This window comes from Miniopterus natalensis, chromosome 3 (assembly GCF_054644295.1).
Source record: "Miniopterus natalensis isolate mMinNat1 chromosome 3, mMinNat1.hap1, whole genome shotgun sequence".
In the NCBI taxonomy this organism is placed as follows: Eukaryota; Metazoa; Chordata; class Mammalia; order Chiroptera; family Miniopteridae; genus Miniopterus; species Miniopterus natalensis.
Window position 1 is genome coordinate 59,694,056 of NC_142083.1, and position 23,685 is coordinate 59,717,740.

Genomic DNA, 23,685 nt, shown 5'->3' on the forward strand with positions numbered 1-23,685 from the left:
CTTATTTGGAGAGTAGCATTATTTTATAATTTTATTTTTTAGGCAAGAAAATTATATGTGCAATTGGGCTGCTTTTTACTCTGAAACATGTCTGAGTTTCAGATTTTTTTGTAGGTACTTAATATATGCTCATAATATTTTAGGTAGTTGACAGCTTATGTGTTTTTCTTCCAAACATGTTCTTTATCTCTTGTGACATTGTGTTTGCATTCACTGTGAATGATGTTTTGTCCCATGTTTTTCTATCTTCTTCAGTCATTTTATTGGATTGTAGAGTAGAGTGTCTTTCCCAGGACCAATATTATGTCTTAAAAGTGTGTTGAAAGTAGAAAGTGGTTTGTGTTTAGTTATTTCCATGTTTTTACCTCTTATATGATGCCTCACTAGCATGAAGAGATGTAGCACCAATAAAAAGTTGTTGTTTTCTCTTTTCACCTAAGAACCTCACTCACGGTATATTTCAGTCCTTGACAAAGTGAATATTTGCTTGTTCTGTCTTTACCAACAAAACAACCTTATTTTACTACATTAACTTTGAAGGTCTTCTTATTTGTGAAAATCAGCCTGTTTATGTACTGCGTGTTCCAGCAGTTACAGCGTTGTAGTCATTGGAGAAGCGAAATTTTCTTCCAGTAGATGAAAATTGCATTTTGATTGAACATCATTTCTTATGCAGTCACCCATACATATAATGTCTTTTGCTGTCTTCTCAGAAAATGGCTACAGATGTGATTTCTGAATTGACAGGAAAATAGAACATCTTAATGTTTTAGGTAAAACAGATGGTATTTTTGTTTGAGGCAAAACTCTCTGAGAGTGAAAGCAGCTTAATTGGTGCTAAGACTCTTGGGGTCAGCCAAATTATGTGCAATTTGTGTGTCTCTTTTTATTGCTTTAGTATCAAAAGTTTTAGTGTAGTTGGAAAGGAATATTTATCCTTTTTATTGATTTGCTATTTTCTGTTAAGTACTAGAAATAGTTAAAAGAGTTTTCAGTCCAATTTTTTATAAATGTCATAAAATTACATGTTGATTCTACTTTGGTTATATTTATGACTTTATGAATGCTTTTCCCATTGTGAGAAAGTCCTGAAATATGTAGTTGTACTTTTGAGGATTAACATTTTATAGTACTGAGTTGCATTTGCAGCTATAAGTTTTGATAACATTGATACTAAGTCTTTTGTTTCCATATCATTGAGCTTTGGGCACATCTCACTTTCCGATGCCTGGGAAGGCACATATTGTGTAGAGAGCCCTGTACTGAGAGTCAGGGGGCTCATTATAGTCCCAAATCTGTCACCAACCAGCTTCATGTTTTTGAAACTTTAGTTTCATTTGCTATATGTTTTTGGAGAGAGGAGGCTAAATTAGCTGGTTCCCAGGGTCATGTCCAACTGACATTTGATTTTCTTGTTCATTAAAACATAAATAATTTATAATGCATTAATTTGGGTGAACACTAGGAAAGGAACTTTCGGGGTAGAAAACTCAACTCTGGAAAACAACCAAATTTTTCCAATACCTGGGACATAAGAAACTATTTTCCAAAATACCAGCACTATTGCAAGATGAAGACCTATTATATAGCAATTCCCTTTCTACCACCTCTCACAAAAAGTAAGAACTTACTGAAAGAACAGCTTGTGTTGTCATTATAGCAGCTAGAAGAAGCAGCCTCAACTTCACCATCTCAAAGAAACCCCCTTCACTTCAGCCCCACAACTGCAGGTGGTTGGAGGCTTTCAGAGAAAAGGCTCTTTGGTGGGGTGGATATAGAGCCCTCTGATGAGGCAGCATTCAGAGCACCATAGTGAGATGGGACTCTTGAGTGCTGCAGAGAGTGGTCTGTGCTTCTAGGACGTACAGCCTGGTGTGCCTTACCCGCTGGAGAAGAGCGGGCCACCTTCCTTACCTCTAAGATCCTCAGAGCCTAACTGCTTGAGTTTGAATCCTGGCTCTACTATATATATTTTTTTAATTTTTATTTTAAAATATGTCTTTATTGCTTTCAGAGAGAAGAAGGGAGAGGGAGAGAGATAGAAGCATTAATGATGAGTCATTGATCGGCTGCCTCCTGCACGGCCCCTACTGGGGATCGAGCCCGCAACCCGGGCATGTGCCCTGACCAGGGATTGAACTGTGATCTCCTGGGTCATAGGTCGATGCTCAACCACTTAGCCATGCTGGCCAGGCATGGCTCTACTATTTAAATGGCTTTGTGAATCCTGGCTCTACTATTTAAATGGCTATGTGTCTTTACTATTTAAATGGCTTGAGTTTCAATCCTGGCTCTACTATTTAAATGGCTATGAATGTTTCACATCTAATATGGGCATGCTTTTAGGACTTTATAAGCAGGTTGTGAAGCTGAAAGGAGTTAATTCAAATAAAGTGCACACACACTGTATGCTAGGCAATATTCTAATGGCTCACTTAGTGCTAGCTTTTGGTATTATTGTTATTGCTATTGCATCTGAAAAACCCTACTATCTGCCAAGTCAAATTTACTTTGAGTTAAAAATAGCAAATATATTCCTTTAATATACAATTTTATTGTTGACTTACTACTTCGTTTATTAGTATTATAAACAAATATTCTGTAACCAAAATAATATTTTCTAAGGTAACTTCATAGACTATTTACTTATAATCTATACTTTTTATCTAAACTGAGACCTTTTATTAGTAACATTTTATGGAATTCTTGGATTTGAGGCTAGTAAGGTATTATCAGGAATTAAATACTTTGACAGCAGCAGTTTTGGGTTTTGCTATCATATTGTTTCCTAAAAGGCACCTTTACATTTGACTTCAGTCACACATGCAGTATACTTGTTCATTTTCTCTTGAATTTTGTCTTTGGACAGATGACTCTCCATGCATGATAGATTCCTAATATTTTTGTCCATGATTTTTAAGAAAGTTATTTCTCCTAATATAGGAAATAGTGGTGAAATAAACTTCAGTGTGTTAGGAAGATCAGGTAACATTTATGCACTCCTATATTCAAATACAATCCTAATTTTTATTGTTGAGGGGACAAGTGTTCTCTTCCCTAGTGTTAAATTTTTTTGACATGTTATATAAGGCCACTTTTGTTAATCAACTGGAAGGCCAGAAAATATCACTTTTTATTTTTCTCCTTGCAAATATAAATTCCAATATCTAATTGAAGATACGAGAGATTGTTATTGTATAGTTTCTGGAGGGATTTTTATGGGAAAACAGTTAAATTTGTTTGCCCGTTGAAAAAGTCCTATTTTATAGAAATAGAAAGGTTCTTACACTAAGGGAACCTGGAACCTGTATGAAAAATCTTGGGCATATGTGCATTTCTGCAGTGACTGGGGTCAGCATAAGATGTTCAGAAATTAGATAATAAATAGACTTTTTGAAGGTTAAGAATCACTACCTTGGTGTAAGGGACTATCTATCAGCCATTTGCTTTAGAGAGGGCTTAGGTTTTGGGCTTTTCTCATTTGCTTTCTCCTTATTAGTTGTGAACACTTGAACATGACATTGGGATTTTGGACACATCAGGCCTGGTGGCTTAGAGGATGAGGAAATGGGAGGGAGTACTCCATGGGAAAGCGGCTCAGAGGGCTAGACACACTGCATTTCAAAGACCCCAAGCTCTTCTCATTGCTCTTTGCCCACCCCCACCCTTGCCCCCTTTTCCAGGATTCAAGATTTTATTTTTTTGTGTTCGGTGGTAAAAAGTCCCTAGTCTTTCTAATATGAAACCAAAGCTTACTCCTCATTTTCAAAAGGAATAGTGTAACCTGGTGTATTCATTTCCTGATACTGCTGCAACAAATTACCACAAATTTAGTCTCTTTAAAAAAAACAAAAACAACACAATATGCCCTGGCCAGTTTGGCTCAGTGGTTGGAGCGTCGGCTCACAGACTGAAGGGTCCCAGGTTCGATTTCGGCAAAGGGCGGGTACATCGGTTGCAGGCTTCACCCCTGGCCCCAGGCAGGGCGCACACTGGACGCAACCAATCGATGTGTCTCTCTCACATCGATGTCTCTCTCTCTCTCCCCCTTCCACTCTCTTTGAAAAGCAGTGGAGAGAATGTCCTCTGGTGAAGATTAAAAACAAAAACAGCCCGGCCAGGCATGGCTCAGTGGTTGAGCTCAACCTGGGATCCAGGCAGTCGGGGTTTGATTCCCTGTCAGGGCACATGCCCGGGTTGCGGGCTCCACCAATGACTCTCTCATCATTGATGTTTCTATCTTTCTCTCTCCCTCTCATTTCCTCTCTCTGAAACCAATAAAGATATATTTAAAACAACAACAACAAAAAACCAAATTTAATATCCTGCAGTTCTGGAGGTCAGAAGTACAAAATCAGTTTCACTGGGCTGAGTATTGGCAGGGTTGGTTCTTTGTGGAGCCTCCAAGGGAAGAATCTGTTTCTTTGCCTTTTTCATTTTCTAGAGGCAACTTGTATTCCTTGGCCTGTGGCCTCTTCCACACACATTGTCATAAGGACCCTTGTGATTATATTGGGCCCAGTTGGATAATCCAAGAAATCTCTATCCCTAGATCCTTAATTTAATCACTTATGCAAAGTCCCTTTTGCCATGCAAGGTTATATATTTATACATTCTGGGGATTAGTATTTGGACATCTTAGGGGACAGTTATTCTGCCTGTCATACCTGGAAACCTAAAGTTTATTTCAGGTGGATAAGTGGATAATTAATTGAGAAGCATCAGGATAAATCGATGTAGATAGTCCTCAGGTGCCTCAAATTCAGGAAGTCTAAACCTGGATTTATCACCTTCATCATGAAACCTCCTCTCACCACCCACCTTTAACTGTTCAACCTTGGTTAAGGGCACCACCATGTCTCCCACCCTAACTGGAAACCAGGACTTACAGAAGACTTTTTCTTCTAGTTGACCGCTCATCCTTATCTAAGGAATCGAAAAATCATACTGAGAAGACATCCTACCTGTTTCTCAAATGTGTTCTTTTTGTATTTCTACCACTCCTCTAATTTAGGTCTTCACTTTACTTCTTGGGCTGCTGTAGCTGTCTACTTTGTTTTCCTACTTTGAGTCTTGACTCCTTAAATTTGTCCTCTACCTGGCAACTAGAAATATGCATTAAAAATGAAAATCTGATAATATTAAACCTAACTCCACATAACATATATAGTAAGGTCTAAGCTTGCAATGACTTAAAACATAACGAGATTTATTTTCCTTTCTAGCTCCATATATTGGCATTGTAGAGGTGTGTAGATTCCAGTGGTTTTGGATAGTCTGTATGTTCTGAAAATAACGTCCTTTTTCAAAATCTGTGCATTTGTTCATATCACCACTCTACCTAGAGTGTGTTTTTCCACTTTGCTTGCCTGGCTATCTCCACCACCTACCCTACTTTTAAAAAGTTGCATGCTTTTGTTGTATTTTTTTTATTATTTTCAAAATATGTACATACTCTTTGTAGATAGTGTTTTACATCCAGAAGTATAAAAAGTAGTTGCATAATCTTCAGAATATTCACTAAGGATCTAGAGGAAGTATACCTGTTAATAATTTAACTTTTCTTCTGTTGAATCTACTCTGTTGTTAAACATATCTGCTGAGTTCTTAACTTCAGATATCCTTTTGGAATTTCATTCAGTTAATTATTTATTTTATTTTATTTTCTGTTAATACTCACCCAAGGATATTTTTTCCATTGATTTTTTAGAGGATGGAAGGGAGGGAAGGAGACAGGGAGAGGGAGAGGAAGAGAGAGAAAAAGAGAGAGAGAGAAGAACAATGATGTGAGAGAGACACATTGATTAGTTGCCTCCCACACCCGCCCTGACCGGGCTGGGGATTAAACCAGCAACCCAGGTACATGCCCTTGATCGGGAATCAAACCTGGACCCTTAGGTGCTTGGGTCGATACTCTAACCAGTGAGCCACACCAGCCAGGACTCATTCGATTAATTTTTAATGAATTTAATTTCTGTGGTAAAATTCTTTATCTTTTTATCTGCTTTAATTTTGCTTTCCTCTTTTCTCGGACATTTTAATCATTATTTTAAACTCTTATCAGTTAATTCCAATTTTCAGAGTATGTCTTTTTCTAATTCTTTTGTCTTTTTCTTCTTGTTTAGTCATGTAGCTCTGTCTTTGGAAAGTCTCAGGATTTTATATTAAGTGCTAGACATTGTGTATAAAATTTATGTAAGGTCCAGAAAATAACATCTTCTAGAGAGGGTTTACTCTTACTCCAATTAAGGAATGTGCTAAATTGAGGCTAATTCACTCAACCTCTTGTTTATCTAGCCCACCAAGTTTTCATCTAATAGCCTGGTTTAGTGTAGGCCCTACCTTACCTGGTGGGTTCTGAAATCTCATGAGATGTCTCTGAGATTAAGGGATCTCAGAAGCTTTCTGTTTAGGTTTTAAACCTCCCTTTCTGTGCAGCCCCCAATATTTTGCACATGTCCTGATGAGAAAATCAAGCACATACTTCAAGCCTCCTAAGTCCCCACCAAGTGCTCTTTTTGGCCTCTTTTTCCCCACAGTGGTCTTTCATGTAGGTTTTGTACTGAATTTGTGTGGAACTCAGTCTCTCCCATGCTGAGAATTGGCACAAGCCAGGATAAAATGGCCACTATCGCAGCTCATTTCTCTGAAGTTCTTTCTTCCCCTCAGCAATTCTCTATTGCTTTCATCACATGGCACATATAAACTAATTACTAAAATTCTGTGGCATACCAAAAATATATTTTTTTGCCGTCTGACAAAAAAGTAGATATAATTTTGATTCAATCACACTGGGTTGGCTGTTATCATTTTTTTATTTGACAATCTCAGGGAAAAGAGGTCAGTGCTCCTGACTAAATAGTCAAGCATTGCATGTTTTAAAAATTCTTGCAGCACACCGGTTAAAAATTGCTGCTCTGTTGCCTTCAAGCAGATGATCACTGTATTTTATCTGGCTTGTCTAGCTGGCCAGTAGAATTGAGAGCTCTTGTTTGTGGTCAGCTACCCCCTCTCTCCTGGAAATGGAAGTACCAAATATTTTTCAACTTTAATTTGATAAAAGGAAAATGCTCACTTTTTTCTACTTCAATACTTATATTTATATTGATTTGTAAGAGCACTTTACAGATTTTCTGAATTTTACTTTATTTTTTATTCTTTAATCTTATTTAAGATAGAAAAAGTTTTAAGCTTTTGCTATCAAACCTGCCAGCCTTTTACTTTGCTATATTTTTCTATTATGATTAGAAAGACCTTTTATATCACAAAGTATATGTTTTTCATACTAATCCTGTATCTTTTTTGTTTTTAAACTTTTCAATTCATCTGGAATCAATCGACATTGCTTTAATGTATCCATTTAATCTTTTGTTTTGCTCATCTGTTGTTATAGATATATTACAGATTTCTTTATCCCACTTAATGATCCTTTTCCTTTTCTCTCCTTTCTCCCAAGGAAAGGATTTCAATGGGATTACTTTTTTCACCGGAGGATGTTTATTGACTTTTAGAGAGACAGGAAGGGAGGGAGGGAGGGAGGGGGAGAGAGAGAGAGAAAGAGAAAGAGAGAGACAGAGGTAGAGAGAGAGAAAAAAACATTTATTGGTTGCCTCCTGTATGTCCCCTGACCTGGAATCGAACCAGCAACTTAGGTATGTGCCCTGACTGGAAATCCAACTGCAGCCTTTTGGTGCACAGGACGGTGCTCCAACTACCTGAGCCACTGGCCAGGTTTCAGCGGGATTTTGATTGGCATTGCATAAGATACATGAATTAATCTTGGGAGAGTTGTCTTTTTTACAGTATTTTAGTTTTCCCACCCAGAATGGTATATCTCTTCCTTTTTTCGTTTTCGTGTCCCTCAGTAAAGGTTTGTCATTTTCTATATATATGCACATTCTATTCATTTTATGTGAAATTAATTCTCTATTTTGAATGCTTTTCTGACTAATTCTTAATCATCCTAATTGCCACGTTCTTGTATGTGCCACAGGACAGTCTTGCATACCTTGATCTTACTCCTACCCTTTTACATTGAATTTCACAGTTTCTGTCTCTGTCCCTTCCTAGACAATAGGTACTTTCAGGGCAGCGAGTATATATTCACATTCATAAGTTTATACCTACACATAGCAGAAGGTACCCTTCTCTTGGCCCTTTTATTTCTTGCTTTTCAATTTAGTCACATACCATGCGTTTACTTTGTATGTGTGTATATTCGATGCGCCTGTGCTTCTGCCCTCCTGCCCCCACTCATGTTATCCAAATTCCTATTTCAAGGTGCCTGTATTACTGCACGTGTGGTTTGTTAATATCTTTCATTTAGATTTATATATGTCTCACACAAAAAAGCATTTAAGGCAACTCAGTGACCTGGGTTAATTAAAATGTTCACTCCACCATCCAGTATGATTCATATACCATGGTCCCTGGTCAGGATGCCAGGAGGTGTTTATAAAGGAAAGGAGAGAAATTAATTGCTGTTGAGATTCTACTTAGTGCCAAGGCTGAGAGATGTGATTTTCCAAACATTTTATCCTTTAACCCTAACAAGAATCTTATCTCCTGATTTTAAAGGAGGATATTGAGGTTTGGAGAAATGAAATAACTTGTCCAGAGCCTCTCAAATTCTAAGTGCCATGCTGGGGTTTTGAGCTTGAATATGTCTGACTCCAGAGCCCAAGAATCACAATTGAGTGTGATTGTTGAAAATCTAATATATCTCAAAAAGGCTCCCTTTGTTTTCATATCCTGATTTTTTTTCCCTAATGGCTAATATGGTGAGCATTATGTTTTAAACCTAGAAAACTAGATGGATTGTATTAAAAGGACTTTAAATCTAGAAATTGCAATTTTTGTAACATATAACTTTAAATATATATCCATATTCAGAATACTATATAAAGGTTACTATTCTTTAAATTGTGCTCTATTAGTGAGGCTACTTAGAGAAGACGAATATATTCTTGTTTGAAATTATCTTTTTGCCTTGTTCTTAACTTTCTCTGTGATTTCGGATCTGCCATTTCCACCGCCTTTGCAAAGAGATTAATTATATATCTTGTCGACCTTAAAACTCATTTTTTGAGGAATTGAAATAATCAGAATGACCTGACAAAACTACAGAGCCCCACACTTGTAGGTATTATTTATAAATGATGAATTCTCCTAGTGGGGTTTTGCGTATTACTCATTTATCAGCTATTTATTGAATGTTACACTACTTCAGGTACTGCACTAAGCACATGCAGGTACAGTCGCTCTTTATATAATGTGATGTTTCCTTAATTGGCTTTAAACTGCACTTACAGGGGACTTGCAAATATTTTTGTTTTTATCTTCCTTACACAGTCATGAAAATATAGTTATTTCAAATGTTTCCTTGAATATTGCTCACCTCATGCAGTGAGGTCACAAGACAAACTCCTTAAAATACATAATGCAAGTTTTTTGCTGTTCCAGTGTTCCAGTTTATAAATTTTCTTTCACAACTGTAATATACATGAAACACAAATAAGATTTTGTTCTTCCGGAGCTTCCTGAAGAGGGAGGCTCCGTGAACATCTTTGGCGAGGTGAGGAGAAAGTTCTGTACGGATGAATTTGGAACTAAGGGAACCTCCACAGCAAATATCCCAGTTGTCAAAAAGGTCCTATAAGTTGGCCTGACAGGAAAGTGGTAAAGACAATAGCTGTGGAGGTCTGACTGAATCCTAAGCCCTGTTGTGGCACTTTTAGCTGAATGAGTCATGGCCACATGCCTAACCTCACGGACCCTCAGTTTCTTTATCTGTCTAGTGGGAAGGAGGAAAGGCTGTATCTTGCAGTGGCCCCTACAGGCCTGAGGCGTGGGCCCTGCGCGCAGGAAGCAGTCTGTGATTTCGCCAGGGTTACTCTGACCACGGGGCATGTTCCTTCCTTCCTACCCTTCATCCAGTCCCAGATGGAAAACTGCATAGCCCTAGTCTGTTCTTCACAGCAGGCACTGATTTTATTTGATTTGAGAGGACTTGGATTGATACAGTTGTCTTTTAGAACATGACATGAATTATTTCTACAGAAGGGATGAGGGAATTCTAAATATGCTCATCTTGATTGAATCTTCAAGGATAGAAGCATGTTTCCAGTGGAATTCTTTCCAGTTCTTTCATAAAGTGATTCCCAGTTTGACGTGAGCATGCAGATGGCTTTTTTTCTCCATTTCTTTTTTCCTAACCAAAAGTAGATCGTTTTCGGCCTTCTAATTCGATTGACAGGTAACATATGAATGCTTTGTCTTCATGAGGTAAGGACTGTTCCTTGTATATAGAGAATTGCCGTAACCCCAAGTGGGGGCTTAGTGTCATAATAAGAGCTGGTAGCCTGGACGTGACTTGGGGACAGATGATAAGTAGGAAGCTAATGCAAATGTGGGGGAATTTGGGGGGAAAAGTTCTGAGCTAACTATACAGTTACTTTCAAGGTAAAATAGAAATTATTCTCATTTCAGGGTATAAATATTACTCTCTTGTTAGTGTGGATCAAATATTAATTTTCAGTAAATGAGCATATTATAAGATATTAAAACTCTTGGTTTCTTTCACAACTAAAGGGCTTAAAAGGGCTCATGTTTGGGGATATTAGTGGCATAACAAATATTTGATTACCAAACATGATAATGACAATGAAAATGTAGTTATTTTGTGATGGTGTACTTGTTTCCCAAGGAAATATAATTCAAATATAATTATGCTTTCTCTATACTTAAAATATACATAGATAGGAGTTTGTGTGTGTATCAGATAAATTTGTGCTGTGATGCACTTGAAAAACATGCTGTGAATCTCCAATTATGTTAAAAAATTATTTTCTTAGTGCAGTATTATACTCATTATATACTCTACACATTTAGTTTTTGAATAGATTCCTGCATGATAATTACATAATCATTCAGTACAGTAGAAACATCATTATGGTCAAATACTAATTAGATACTAAAATGAAACAAAACAGAACCTAGTTCACAGCTTATTATAAAAAGTGATTTAATATTGTACAAAACCAAATGTATGGTTAAAATTATTACTTGCTTTAAATGTTAGGCATTTCTTTTTTCCCCTGGGAAGGAATCAGTGTTCTGGATGCTTGTTACCTAATTTATTGCTTGGGCACATGTTGCATTTTATTATGAGAACGTTTATGACCAATTCTGTGTAGTGGAACATCCAGAGAACTTGCCAGGGAATTCTAGGCTCAGTACCAGGGTTGCCTCAGGGCTTCTGCAGAATTAGGAGACTGGCTGGAGTCTGGGAATGGGGAATTCAGTAGTAAACATTCCTTTCTTGGATGCTAATTTCAACATCTTTGTTCCTGAGGACGAGTGATCCTCAGCTGTTTTTCTTCCCTAGTGTACCTTAGGAATATAGTACCGTCCTGTTAGTAACAGTGAATCTTGGTCATTGTGATTCTCCAGTGTGTTCATGATACAAGAACAGCCAGGTGAAATGTTTGCCCTGGTACAGGGCAGGGGGAGGGTGCAAAGAGGTTGACAGATTCCTTAGGTAAATCAGTTAAACATACCTCTCAAGGCATCAGTGCCCTCGCTGTCCTTGAGAATTGCTTTTGTGGATTAAAACAGGACTTACCTAGTATTAGGAGGCTTCAATGGCCTTTGTACATATGTTTTAACTGCCCAGTTTCCACTGCTCTTCTCATATACATAAGGAATCTCAGTTATTTCAGAATATTATTTCAATCGTAAGTGCTTCTCCTGATAAACAATTTATAAGTCAAACACTTTACAGAGTTTATGCTCCATCCCCTTTCTTTATCTTCGTGTTTTCCTGTTGTCATTCACTTTAGTTTTGGCCACTGTAGGTATTAATTTTATTTTTTATTGAATGGTTTGTGATGCAGTTGAAGTAGACAGGACACATATGTAGGATAAAGGAACAATTCTAGGCTCTCTGATTCACTGAGTAAATGATGCCAGCTTGTTTCTACCCCTCTGATATAGCTCCTATGGTTCAGGGAGAGAAACAGTGCTATCTGACTTTAGTTCTATGTTCTTGCAATTAAAAAATGATATAGGAAAATAAAATATTTCAGATCATGAAAATATTGGTCCATCATCATCTTCGCAATATCCTTTGACTTAATTGAAGGTAATATGATACAAATTGATTATAAAATAAAATTGTAAATCTTGCAAAGGCTGCAGACTTCATGAAGTCTGTGACATGATGGTCTAGAACATTTCTACTCACAGGAAAAGGCCATAGGACAGTGACAATGTGGCCGAGTCATGCTACTGAGAAACTAAGGCTGTTTAGGTTCTTCAACCGAGAATTACTGGAATGTCTAAGAATGGAGAGAGAGGGGATTTTAGGAAAAAATTATGAAGTCCTTGACTTTTTTTTTAAACAAATATAGCTATATTTAAAACCGCCCTGTAAAAACAAATGTTACGTGAAGGATGTCATGATATGCTAGTATAAAAATGTTGGGAAAAGTCTGCCCCAACCCCCCACCCAGTTCATTCACTTTTTTTCACTCTAAAAATAACATTAGTTGCAAATATTGCCTAAACTTATTTTAATAATTTTTGTTTTCCTTTCTCTAGCTAAGTCCCAATCAAATCTTTTTTTTAAAACTGTTTATTATAAAATTTTAGCCCATATTTTAAGTGGATTCACTTCAGATGATTTTTTTTTTTTTTCCCAGAGCTAAGTCTCTTGGGTAGTAAGGGCACCCTGTATATAAAGTATATGTGTGAATTATGTGATTCAACATGTATAGCCATACATTTTTGCTCTTTTAGTGGTCTAATATGAATGTCAGAATTTTAGTTGAAATTAATTATGGTTAAATTGTAAATAATTTATATATTTTCTTATTCAGCATGATTAAGCAAGGTTCAAGATATTAGATGTATAGAGCTGATTTTTTTAGATCAATAAAATATATAGATAATACTCTGGTACATGGAAATAGCTATTATAATCTCATTAATGTCTTCTATTTGTATAATATTTTATTCTTAGAAAGTGAACCATTATTTTATTGCCCTTTGTATTGTACAGCATTTGTCCTGATGAAATTGCCTGTTCTCCAAAAGTTTCACCAGAATGTTCTTTATAATTCTTCTCCACATGTTGACTCTATGACTTACAAATCACATTAAAGAACAACAAGTATTTTGAGTCCCCAGTAGTGAAACAGCTGTTTTTGCAGGTACCTTGTGGTCTATAATCCTTTAGAGCAAGAACGAAGCTCATTGGTCTCGGTCTATGTGAGTTCCCCCAAAGCACAAGTGTCCGCTTCAGGAAAGCTGGTGGAAATTCAAATGAGTGCCGTTTGGGAGACCGCCAATACTATTTCACAGACAGCCTATGAGGTAGGTTTCTGCCAAAGAACTTATAGGCATCATGACAAAAGTATAGCCAGTTTATGTATGTATACATGGGTCCTAGAGCTGTCAGGATGTTGTGTGAGAAGTGGTTAAAGTTGTAGGCACCAGAGGGTTTAACTGGCCAGTTAAATGATACAAGGAAAACATTCTGCATTTCCCAAAATATTAATATACTTGTTAGTTTTATATTCTATGTTACTATTAGTACATATTAGCATGTATATTGTATATCTTTGTAAGCATGTATATTGTAACTTTTTCCTGAGGTAATGAAGTAATCATTACTCATGAAATTATGATTTTTTTTATTGTCTAACTCAATGACAATTATTCATAATGAAATTGAGATAAATACTACCCTTCTACATAACTTTGGGTACTTTTAGCTTCTTATTGCAAAGAAGAGACATATTATGAAAGAAATACTTCCAAAAATAAGTAAGACACTTTTTCTCCAAGTATGATTATGGAAAATCTGGACCAAATAGTAGACAATTTGGGGGGGTGGGATTTCTTAAAATAAGCAATATTAAACTGAACCCTGACATTATTGGAAAGGTGTTGAAATTTTAGAGTGTGGAGTGCAATTTTAACTTACATCTGAAGACACAGCCAAAAGCTAGAAACTCTAAAAGAGATTTACTTCCATTTGTTAAAAGCACATTGCTGGCTGCTCTAATAAATTCATAATCCTTTCAGTAGAAATGAAAAATATAATACAAGTTTCGGTCACATTTTACAGGAAACACCCCATCTAGAAAATAGAACAGGAGCTCCTAGAAGGCAGAGGTCTTGCGTTATAGTGTGTGCATCCTCTAAGCTTTGTTCAGTGTTGCTAGATCCCAGGCATTGGGTGGCTGGTGTTGACTGAACTAATGTGCTTAGTATTCATATTACATTCGCCATTTTTATTTTTAATGTACTGAAATATAGTATTGTAAAAAGATTTCCTAGTAATTAGAAAAACTCACTGTTCATAGTAAGTCCTTACTTTTATGGAGAATTTTCCCCTCTGAATATTTATTACAAGCACTGGAGGACAATTGCGGATGGTCACATGATTTCATTTATTGGATGAAAACATTAATGTCTTCAGTAGTCCTACCAACTTGAAGTTATTAGGTTACCTGGATAAACCTAGAGGTTGATACCCTACCAGAGTTATCAAAGCATATTTATAGAATAATAGTATATTATCTTCTTAAAAAGTATGGGACTTTGTTGTTTTCATTAGAAGTGTAAATGGTTTCTCTTCCACTAGAGTACATTTTTCTTTACTAAATTACCTCTTCTATCTTTTAAAGATCTCTTTTCTAGCACAGATGCCACCATTGGGACTGAAAGTGTATACACTTTTGGATTCAACAAGTTCACACCCACAATTAGCTGAATATGCCTTGTATAATGGTAACATAGAGAATAAAGGAATTTTCAACATGAAGAATATGAAAAATGCTGAAGAAGATATAACTCTAGAAAACCCCTTTATGAAGCTTCATTTTAGTCAATCTGGGCTTATGGAGGTATGTTCTGAATAGTTCTGAAATTCATAGAAGGCTTATCATTTTATTATAATATAGACAGATTACTTATGCCAAGGGGAAAAGTCTGTGCAAATACTCCAGGAGAAAAGGTGAATGAACTCTTCAAACCTTCTTCTTGTGATCTGTCATGCCTACTCACTCCTCACAAATATGGTCTGTGGCTGGCTGGTGCTGCTCTGTGAACTGTTTGCAACTGGTTCATGAGATAAGTGTAGAAGCAGTCACTGTTTAGGAATGTTTTTGGAAACTTTGAAAACAATTTGACAGAGTAACTTTGCCTACTGAATCTGATAATAAAAGACTTAAGGGTATATTTGGTGTATTACTTTAATTTTTCTAGTAATTCACTTTTATTGTATTTTACAAAAATATTGGCTCATGCATATTGGAAATAAAAAATAAGCTTGCTCCTTCACTACAGAAGATTTGAGAAGTACTGATCTTGATGTCTCTTTTGAAATCATTTTTTATTTTCAATTACAGTTTATATACATCATTATATTAGTTTCAGGTGTAGACCCCAATGACCAGACATTACATAATTTAATTTGTCTATCTCTTGATAAAGGGTGTTCTGACTTTTTGTTCCTGTTGTGAAGGTTTTAAATTCTAAGGTTAAACATAAAATTTTGGGTGTTCATTCAAGAATTGTGAATATTAGAGACTGTTACATTTTTCAGTATATCCTTAGGTAATTTTTTTTTTTTAATCCACATATACATGGAACCAGAAGCAACATCATCAATATCTTAATAGTCACCTTTAAATTTTTTCTCTTTAGGAAATGATAAATAAAGAGGATGGGAAGCATCATGACATAAAGGTACAATTTTCATGGTATGGAACCACAAGTAAGAAGGACAAAAGTGGTGCCTACATCTTCCTGCCTGATGGAGAAGCCAAGGTAAGTGCTGATGAGCTGGGCTATTCTAGAAAAATAGATTTCCCACTGGGCCATTTTTTTTTTTAATAACTATTAGTACCTTAAAAAAAAACAAAACCACTTCTTTCCCACCCTTGACTGAAAAGGTAGTATATGCAAATTTTGGCACATTTTAAAAATGAAGAAAACAATAAAATTTACCAACTATTCCATAAGCCCATGAAAACCACTGCCAGCATTTCGATGTATTGTCTTTTATATACATTCTTTTACCCCCATCTTCAAGTTTTGTCTTACTGCATTACGTATTTTTCATTGTGACAGTGTTCACAATCTGATGGTAAAATTTTCGAAACACAATTTTAATGTACATTGTTGTGTTTTAAAAGTTTTAGCTATAAGATGAAAAAGGGCTGAAAGTCTAATATGTAATATGGTGCCCATAGTTGATAGCTACATTGTATAACTGAAATTTGCTGAGAGTAGAGCTTAAATATTCTCACCAAAAAAAAGAAAAAGTGTATCTGTGTATATGTAAAAAAAAAAGAATTTCCTTTTGTTGTATATGTATGTTTTCTGCCAATATTTTACTACTGTAATGTTGTGATAAGTTTCTCTGTAGCATTATTTTTATGCAATGCTGATTATTTCCTAAGAATAACTTTTTAGAAGAGGCGTTCTGTGTTAGTGGATGAGGCCTTTGATATATGCTACTTTTCTGTCTGAAAGGACTGCATGTGCACTCCCACCGGTGTATTTTGAAAGTAGCTTTCTAATTTACCATTTCATGCACTGAGAATTAGCCATATTAAAACCTTTGCCTTTAATAATAGGTGAAAAATATTTTACTGTTAACATTTTTGTGATTATTAGTGAGATTAAACTTGTTTATACATTTATCTATCTTTCATATTTCTTGTTTTTATTTAAGTTTTTTTCCTATTGGTATGACTTATGTAAGTATTCTTTATATATGATAAAGTTAATTGTTTTCATATATATTGCAAAATTTTCTCAGTGTGTTATTTAATTGGTTAATTTTTATTTTATTTTAGTGTTAAAGTAGTTTTAAATTTTTTGTAGTCAAGTCTATATTATTATTTTTTAGATTCCCTTTCTTTGCTTTTATACTTATACAGGCTTTCTCCACTTCAAGATAAGTTAAATATTCTCCATATTTTGTTGCCGAGGGACCTATCGCCTGAAAAAGTTACTTTTGTTCTACAATTAAGAAAAGCCTGCTAAGCAAAATCAAATGTAGATTTTTAAAGGATTGTGGAGGCCACGCTAAGGAGTGTAGTGTTTTGTTTGTTTGTGGTTTTTGAAATCGGTGAGAACTTAAAGTACAGCTCATACTAGGTTTTCCAGGATGGACAGTGGTTCAGCGTTTTCTCACCAGCTTTTGCCATTGAACAGGCATTTCGTTTTCACTCATTGTTCTTGTACATCAGTGCTATGGAATATTATGCATGGGCCAGAGTAGCTAATTTATTTAAAATTATTTTATTTTTAAATAGCTCTAATGTTAGAAAGATAAAGAGAATTATCGTATGTTTAGAAGAGAAAATAAAAGCACATCAGGGAAGGAGGCAGGTGAGCTTATCAGAAAAAAGCAGGAGCCCCAAAATCACTGTCTCAGGTTTCAGTCCCCTCCACTACTTTCTAGCTGTGTGTTCATTAGGTACAAGGACTCTGTAAATTGTAAAGCATATTAATTTCGGAACATTTTTTTATAGCCAAAGAGATAAATTTGGAAGAAAATGACATAGTTCTGAAAATCTTATGCTAATGATGTAGTTCACATTGCAAGCCTAGCTTTTTATACTGTTGCTGAGTTTTCTAAGGTGTGTAATACTTAAGAGAATATAACTCTTCATAAATGCCTTAAATTTATTCCTATGTCACATAAGTATTAGCCTCATATTTTCTTGAATCTAGATTCTAAATAATGAAAACTAAATCAGTGGGGTTTTTTCCAAGTTTATAAGTTAGCTTTATATTCAGCTAGCTCTTTCAAGTTAAAGGGCAGTGTGTTTATAGAGTGGTAAACCTAACTGTGATTAAACTGTTTCTGAATCCTGCTTCCTGTTTGTTTAGATGACTCCCTGTGGTCATTCTTGCCACCTGCCCAACCCCTGAACATTAGGGGGCCATGGTTATAATAAAATGTTTGCCTGGGAAAATGTCACTGCTGTAGAATGATTGCTCTTTATAGTAAATAACATATGGACAACATAGAAGGACTTTAATAAAAAAATGTTTGTAGCTGAGAGGAATGTTTGTAGATCTAGGCCAATCAAGTTGTAACACTTTATTTTCCATTTTCAGTAATTTTTGTATAATGAAAAACCCTTTATTTAATTTTTACAGCAAATGTATATTATACTTTGTAAGCTTTGGTTTTCACTTAAAATTGCAATTATCAGGTGATATGTATTTGCCATTTTGAAAACTATAATATTTCTTGGAAAAGTTAAAAGCCAAAATATTTTCCTTAAAAATGTTGTTTCCTCTTCAGCCTTATGTTTACAAAACCTTACCCATTGTCAGAGTGCAGCGTGGAAGGTTTTATTCGGATGTGACTTCCTTTTTTGAACATGTTACCCATACTGTCCGACTGTACAACATACAGGGTAAGAAAACAGAGAAATGCAATTGTGAAACATGTACACTGGTTCTTGAATCTTTGCTTTTCTTGTGTTGTTTTTAATACATTAGCAGTTGGGTTTTGGAGATATGATAATCTGTCTAAACTTGACACCATACTAATTGTATGATTTAAAGTATAATATTTACCCTTTAATTATCAAAAATGGTAAAACACATAACTTTTCCCTAGGTATACATGTTCTTTTTTCTATATACTTTTTCCTACCCTAATATTTGTCTTAGTTATGAGCTTATTAACTGGAAAATTCATTTTTGAGATCTAAAAACAGTGTAGCTTTTCTTTAATTTATAGAATGGAAATTATGTCAGATATGGCTTTCAATTAGTGGGACACACACACACACACACACACACACACACCCCTACCCCCCCCCCCCCCCGCCTTAAATGTAGAATGTATTGCAATAGCTCCCATCACTGGAATTTAACTTTAAAAGAATGTTCTAAACTAATTCTGTTTGTTCACAACTCTGTAGCTGTTAGCGTATAAAATCAGGCAATTGTTTATTTCTTTTAGGACAGTGTTAAGCAGCATCTTTTATTAACCAAGTGATAGAAATAGCCTTTGATGACTTTAGGAACTTAACTGTGGACATTAGCACTAATCCTTCCATAGGACCTAGATGGAGCTGTGGTTCCCAAACACTCTCAGAATTATAATATTATGTGATATTACGCTGATTGATTTTGAATGCAGTATTTTCAGAACGGAGTACTTTTCCATCCACAAATTTCATTCTAGTAACCAGGCCATTTACCATGTATCAACTCTCTTAGAAAAGGACCTCTTGAAAATGCCACTTTAAATTTTTCTTTGCTGTTAACTAAGCTGAACTAGAAAAGGAAAAATATTTTCCCTTGAATCTTCATACAGACAGATAATAAAACATTATACAGAATAATGGTAAATGTATAGGCACTGTATACTTTTTGGTATTGTGGGGAAGCAAAAGAGTACACTGTTCAGAGAATTTCTTAGCTGAAGTTTAATATTCTAATTTCAATGTCTAAATTTAATTTTGCTTTTTAAAAACTTTTTTAAAAATTAATTTTTTCCACCACAGTTTATCCCCTCTATGCCCTCTTCCACTTCCACCCACAACCCCTCCCCCTCACAATCACCACACTGTTGTCAGTCGCCATGAGTGCTCTCTCTCTCTTTTTTTTCCCCTCAATCCCCTGACCCCCACCCCCACCAATAGATTTGCCTTTTGTTAGAATTTCAGGTATGGACAAAGTTTCTCATGTGATATAATGAGATCTGTTCTCAGAATAACTCATTCATAAGTTGAATCAAGAACTAAAAGGTCTTCTAGAAGGTAGGAAAATTATACTAGACACTAACTTTGTGTCCAAAACTCGACTTCTACAGTTATCTGCAATCACTTTGCTACCTACAAGAAAGTCTATAGTTCTGAAATAATATTTTCTTGAGTTTGTCAAAACCTCTAGTAAGTCAGAAATAATATTTGTAACCATCCCTTTGTACTCTTGCATAAGCCATTGTTTAACATCTTATAAATTTTTTAAAAAGTTTTTAAAATTTTAAAGTTTTAAAATTACATTTCCAGCTATGGCCAAAGGGTTAGCTTTCTGGGTAGAAAATAACATTGTCATACAGGAGATGCACTTACCTACTTTTAAATTTGTTAAAACTATTGTTTTTTTAATGGAAAGCTCTTCCTTGAGTACAGCATGGTGTACACTGGCACAGACCTGTGTCATCCTGCTCGGTTTACCACTGTGTTGCATCGGTTATTTAGGGATAGGCTGTGTCTTGGAGTGAATGCTGAAGCAGCACATTAGAAAACTCCAACTTCTCAGTCAAGTGTATTGGCTTAATTGCTTTGCTTTTATTTGCTTCTGTCGCTGTCGCTGTAGCTTCTTAGTTTTTTGGTTGCCCAGGGGATCTGGATCTCATCAGAGGGTGGTTTCTATAGGTCAGAGGGCTCCCTTCTGTTGCTGTGGCTCTTGCCATCTCACTTTGGTGGTCACTTTGGAAATTAAGAGGCTCTGACTTGCCTGTTCACTTATTCCAAGGACCACTCTTCAGAACTTAACTCTCTTGTCTTTTCTCCTCTCCCCATCTCTTCCTGTCCCCCCATGGCGCAGTTGGAAATGCCCAGCAGCTGACTAAGTAGCCCTTTAACCAGAGCAGGGAACACAAGATTTTAACTGAGTCCTGGCCCTCCATGGTGGCAGTGCTTTCTCTCTGATTAGTCAGTTAGGAAATAAAGGTTTTTCTGAATAGGGCACTTAAAGTATTAGCATAACAAAAATAATAAGAAAAAATTAAATATGCAGACCTCGGATTCCTTGGATGTCTCAAGAGGTGGAATAAACTTGAACTGAAGCATACTTTCCCTGACATTAGATTTTTTGTGTCTTGAAAACAGAAAGCCTCAGAAGTTCTTGGGAAATGACAGATAAATAAGTTACGTATAATGTGAAGTTAACATAGCATGCTCCTGCAGATCAGTTTTACCATACTTGTCTGGGTTGAAGCCAGCATATATAACTATCAAGTCCAGAGCATTTATTTTTTTTTTCCAACATAAAAGTAGTTGATGGGAGATGGAAATACCAGATCACCCTAAAAGGCTTTCTTCCAAACTATATACCCCTCCATGTTTGTATCTCAACCCATCTCTACAAGTCTCTCTCCTGAAAAAATAAACCCAATTGTGGAAAACATAATACCTTTTCTGGATAGCCTTTGTGACCCACTTCCATCTGTCCTTTTCTTTCATACACCATTGCAGGAGGGCTCAGGTTGTCTGATCCTGGCTCATTGGGGTTTTAATCAAATCACTAATTAAGACCTACGACAGAGACGTGAAGTCTTCTTGGTGGTTGACTTAAAGTATCTGTACTAACAAATACTTGAAATCTCTTCAATGTTTTAAACTTTGTCCTCATGTAAACCAGGCGCCTGAATGATTAATCAAAATGCATAGACAGAATATGGCTCTTCATCTTAGGTACAAAGAAAACTTCAGCCAGCTTCCATGCTTTTATAGATTGGCTTTGTTTTAATATTTTTTCAAATAACAAAAATACCTATTCTCAAATTTAACTTATTAAACTATTTCTGAATATATGTTAATTTTGCCTCCTTTAAACTGATCAGATGCAGTTATTTGAGTGAGTATTAATGACTAGAGCCTGTTTCTTGTTAGTACCAAAGTTAAGATCCAGAAAAAAATGGGGTTGGGGCAGCGAGACTTTTACTATTTTATGATTACATACCGTAATTATATTAGTTTACTTAACCAGTTAATTACACAAAAGATATTATCTCAGCAACCAGGATAAAGAAACAGAAAGCAAGTTAATATTATGGATTGTCTGTCTTTATTGAGTGTCACATTCAGTTTACTTGAAACTTTCTTTTAAAAGACTAAAGTAATGAAAACCTGACGAAATATCCTTATATTTTTTAATCTCTTTTTTAGTTATTCTTTGATTCTTCTCCCCAAAGTAACTTTTGTCCAAATTAAGCTTCAGGAGAAAACAAAATCAAACAACACTTTCCAAATTATAGAAACTGTGTAAGACTCACATTCTTTAACTGTAGAAAGACTAGGTGGTCGGTTAGATATATCCATCAAAGAATTATTATTGATTTTGAAACATACTGAGGTGAGAGGGGCCTGGGCTCAGCCCAGATTCTGGTTTTGTCTCTGGTTTGGTGTTTAACTTTAGGCTCTCTGTTTGCATTCTCTCCGGATGATGAAAATAAGAAGAGGTGCAGCTTAAAGTCTTTTCTTAGCATCCCTTAAGGTATTAAAAAGCACTGTGTTTTTGTTTTCATTATCATTTAGACCTTACATTCAGAAGATTTCTAGAAGTATTAAATTAGAGGAAATCCACTAGCTTTTAAAGCTCCAAAAGATCAGAGTGGTTTTAGAGATTTCTAATGAAACATAATGCTTTGCCTTATGTCAGGTTAAATAAGAAATCCATTTCACGGAGACCATAATTTAATGCATGCCCTTTTGGAACTATTTTATGGTTTCTAAAAGATTATTTAGTTTGTAGCAAATAACATTTTTCCAGAGGGAAATATGAGAGAGGTGGGGGTTAATTTTTCTTGTAGTGTAATCATCTTTCATTAAGTTGAGGCTTTAAATGTTACCAAATAGGCTACTTTAGCTTTTGTCATTAATCTTGGATTGGAAGGTAGACTATGATACAAGCAGAAGCCCCTGTATCCCCTTGTGTTATATTTGGTATTGTACCATCACAAAAGTACATGCCTTGCGGTGACACAGTGATCAGTAAGTGACATTTGCTAGCTGTGGCTCCATTTGTCTTCAGAGCTGTAATTATTAGACTTTGGTGCCCCAGTTTTCTGACATCAGCAGCTACTTTGAAGAATGAGGTTGCTATGGGTTACCAGTGTGTCATGTACATTTTCAGTGGCACAAGGTTTAGGTTCCAGATCTGTTATAGTATGTACCTTCAGGGTTTATTTTCTCCCCTCAGGACTATGTTCTCCTATGTAGGTGTGTGTTTGTGAGTGAATGAGTGAGTGAGTCTGTATGTTTCACCCCTTAGGAGAAATATCTTAAATGCAATACTTTTGCCTATTTCCACCAACATATTGTAGGAGTACTATATGTAATGGATCTTGCTAAAAGAAAGCAAGTAGCCTGGAGGTAAAATGTAATGAACTGCCATCAAAAAGTATGGAAGGAAAGACTTTTCTTTAGCCGAAATGACTTGTATTTTCCTAGCATGGGCGTATTTAGCAGAGAGAGGTTGCTTAGTTTTTTTCTCTTTTGAATATATAACCAAAATGGATTCATAATATGACCCTCCACTTTTAGAGAGTCAAAATGAACTTAATCTAGTTAAACATATAAGAGAATCACATTGGAATTAGAGATCCAAATCCTTAGTTTCACCTCTAAGCAACCTATAGACTTCATTACTTAAATTATAGAAAGACTAGATGGCCAGTTAGGTAGAACCATCTAAGAGTCTGTACAAAACTTAGTGTCACACAAAGTCTCTCTGACTTTATGCTTCTAAATTCATCATCTGAGGTCTCTTGAATCTGGGGTCCCATCCCTGGAGTCCTCCCCCTTATAAACAAGTTCTCAGAGCTTCACTGAAGTTGTTTTTATTTCCATAAAAATTCTCATGAGGATATTAAAATGGTTTGCAATCAACCTCTCATTTTTTCCCAGGACT

General features: G+C 35.7%; 1 protein-coding gene across 2 annotated transcripts in view; it reads left to right on the forward strand.

Annotated features, from left to right (window-relative positions):
* Positions 1 to 23,685, forward strand: part of MAN2A1 (mannosidase alpha class 2A member 1) — a 144,109-nt gene that overhangs the window by 87,584 nt on the left and 32,840 nt on the right. For both annotated transcript variants that reach the window (XM_087815483.1, XM_087815484.1), the window contains exons 13-16: positions 13,212 to 13,374; positions 14,694 to 14,912; positions 15,715 to 15,837; positions 18,335 to 18,449. In XM_087815483.1, coding sequence (XP_087671609.1) covers positions 13,212 to 13,374; positions 14,694 to 14,912; positions 15,715 to 15,837; positions 18,335 to 18,449 — 620 coding nt within the window. The remainder of the gene's footprint in view (positions 1 to 13,211; positions 13,375 to 14,693; positions 14,913 to 15,714; positions 15,838 to 18,334; positions 18,450 to 23,685) is intronic.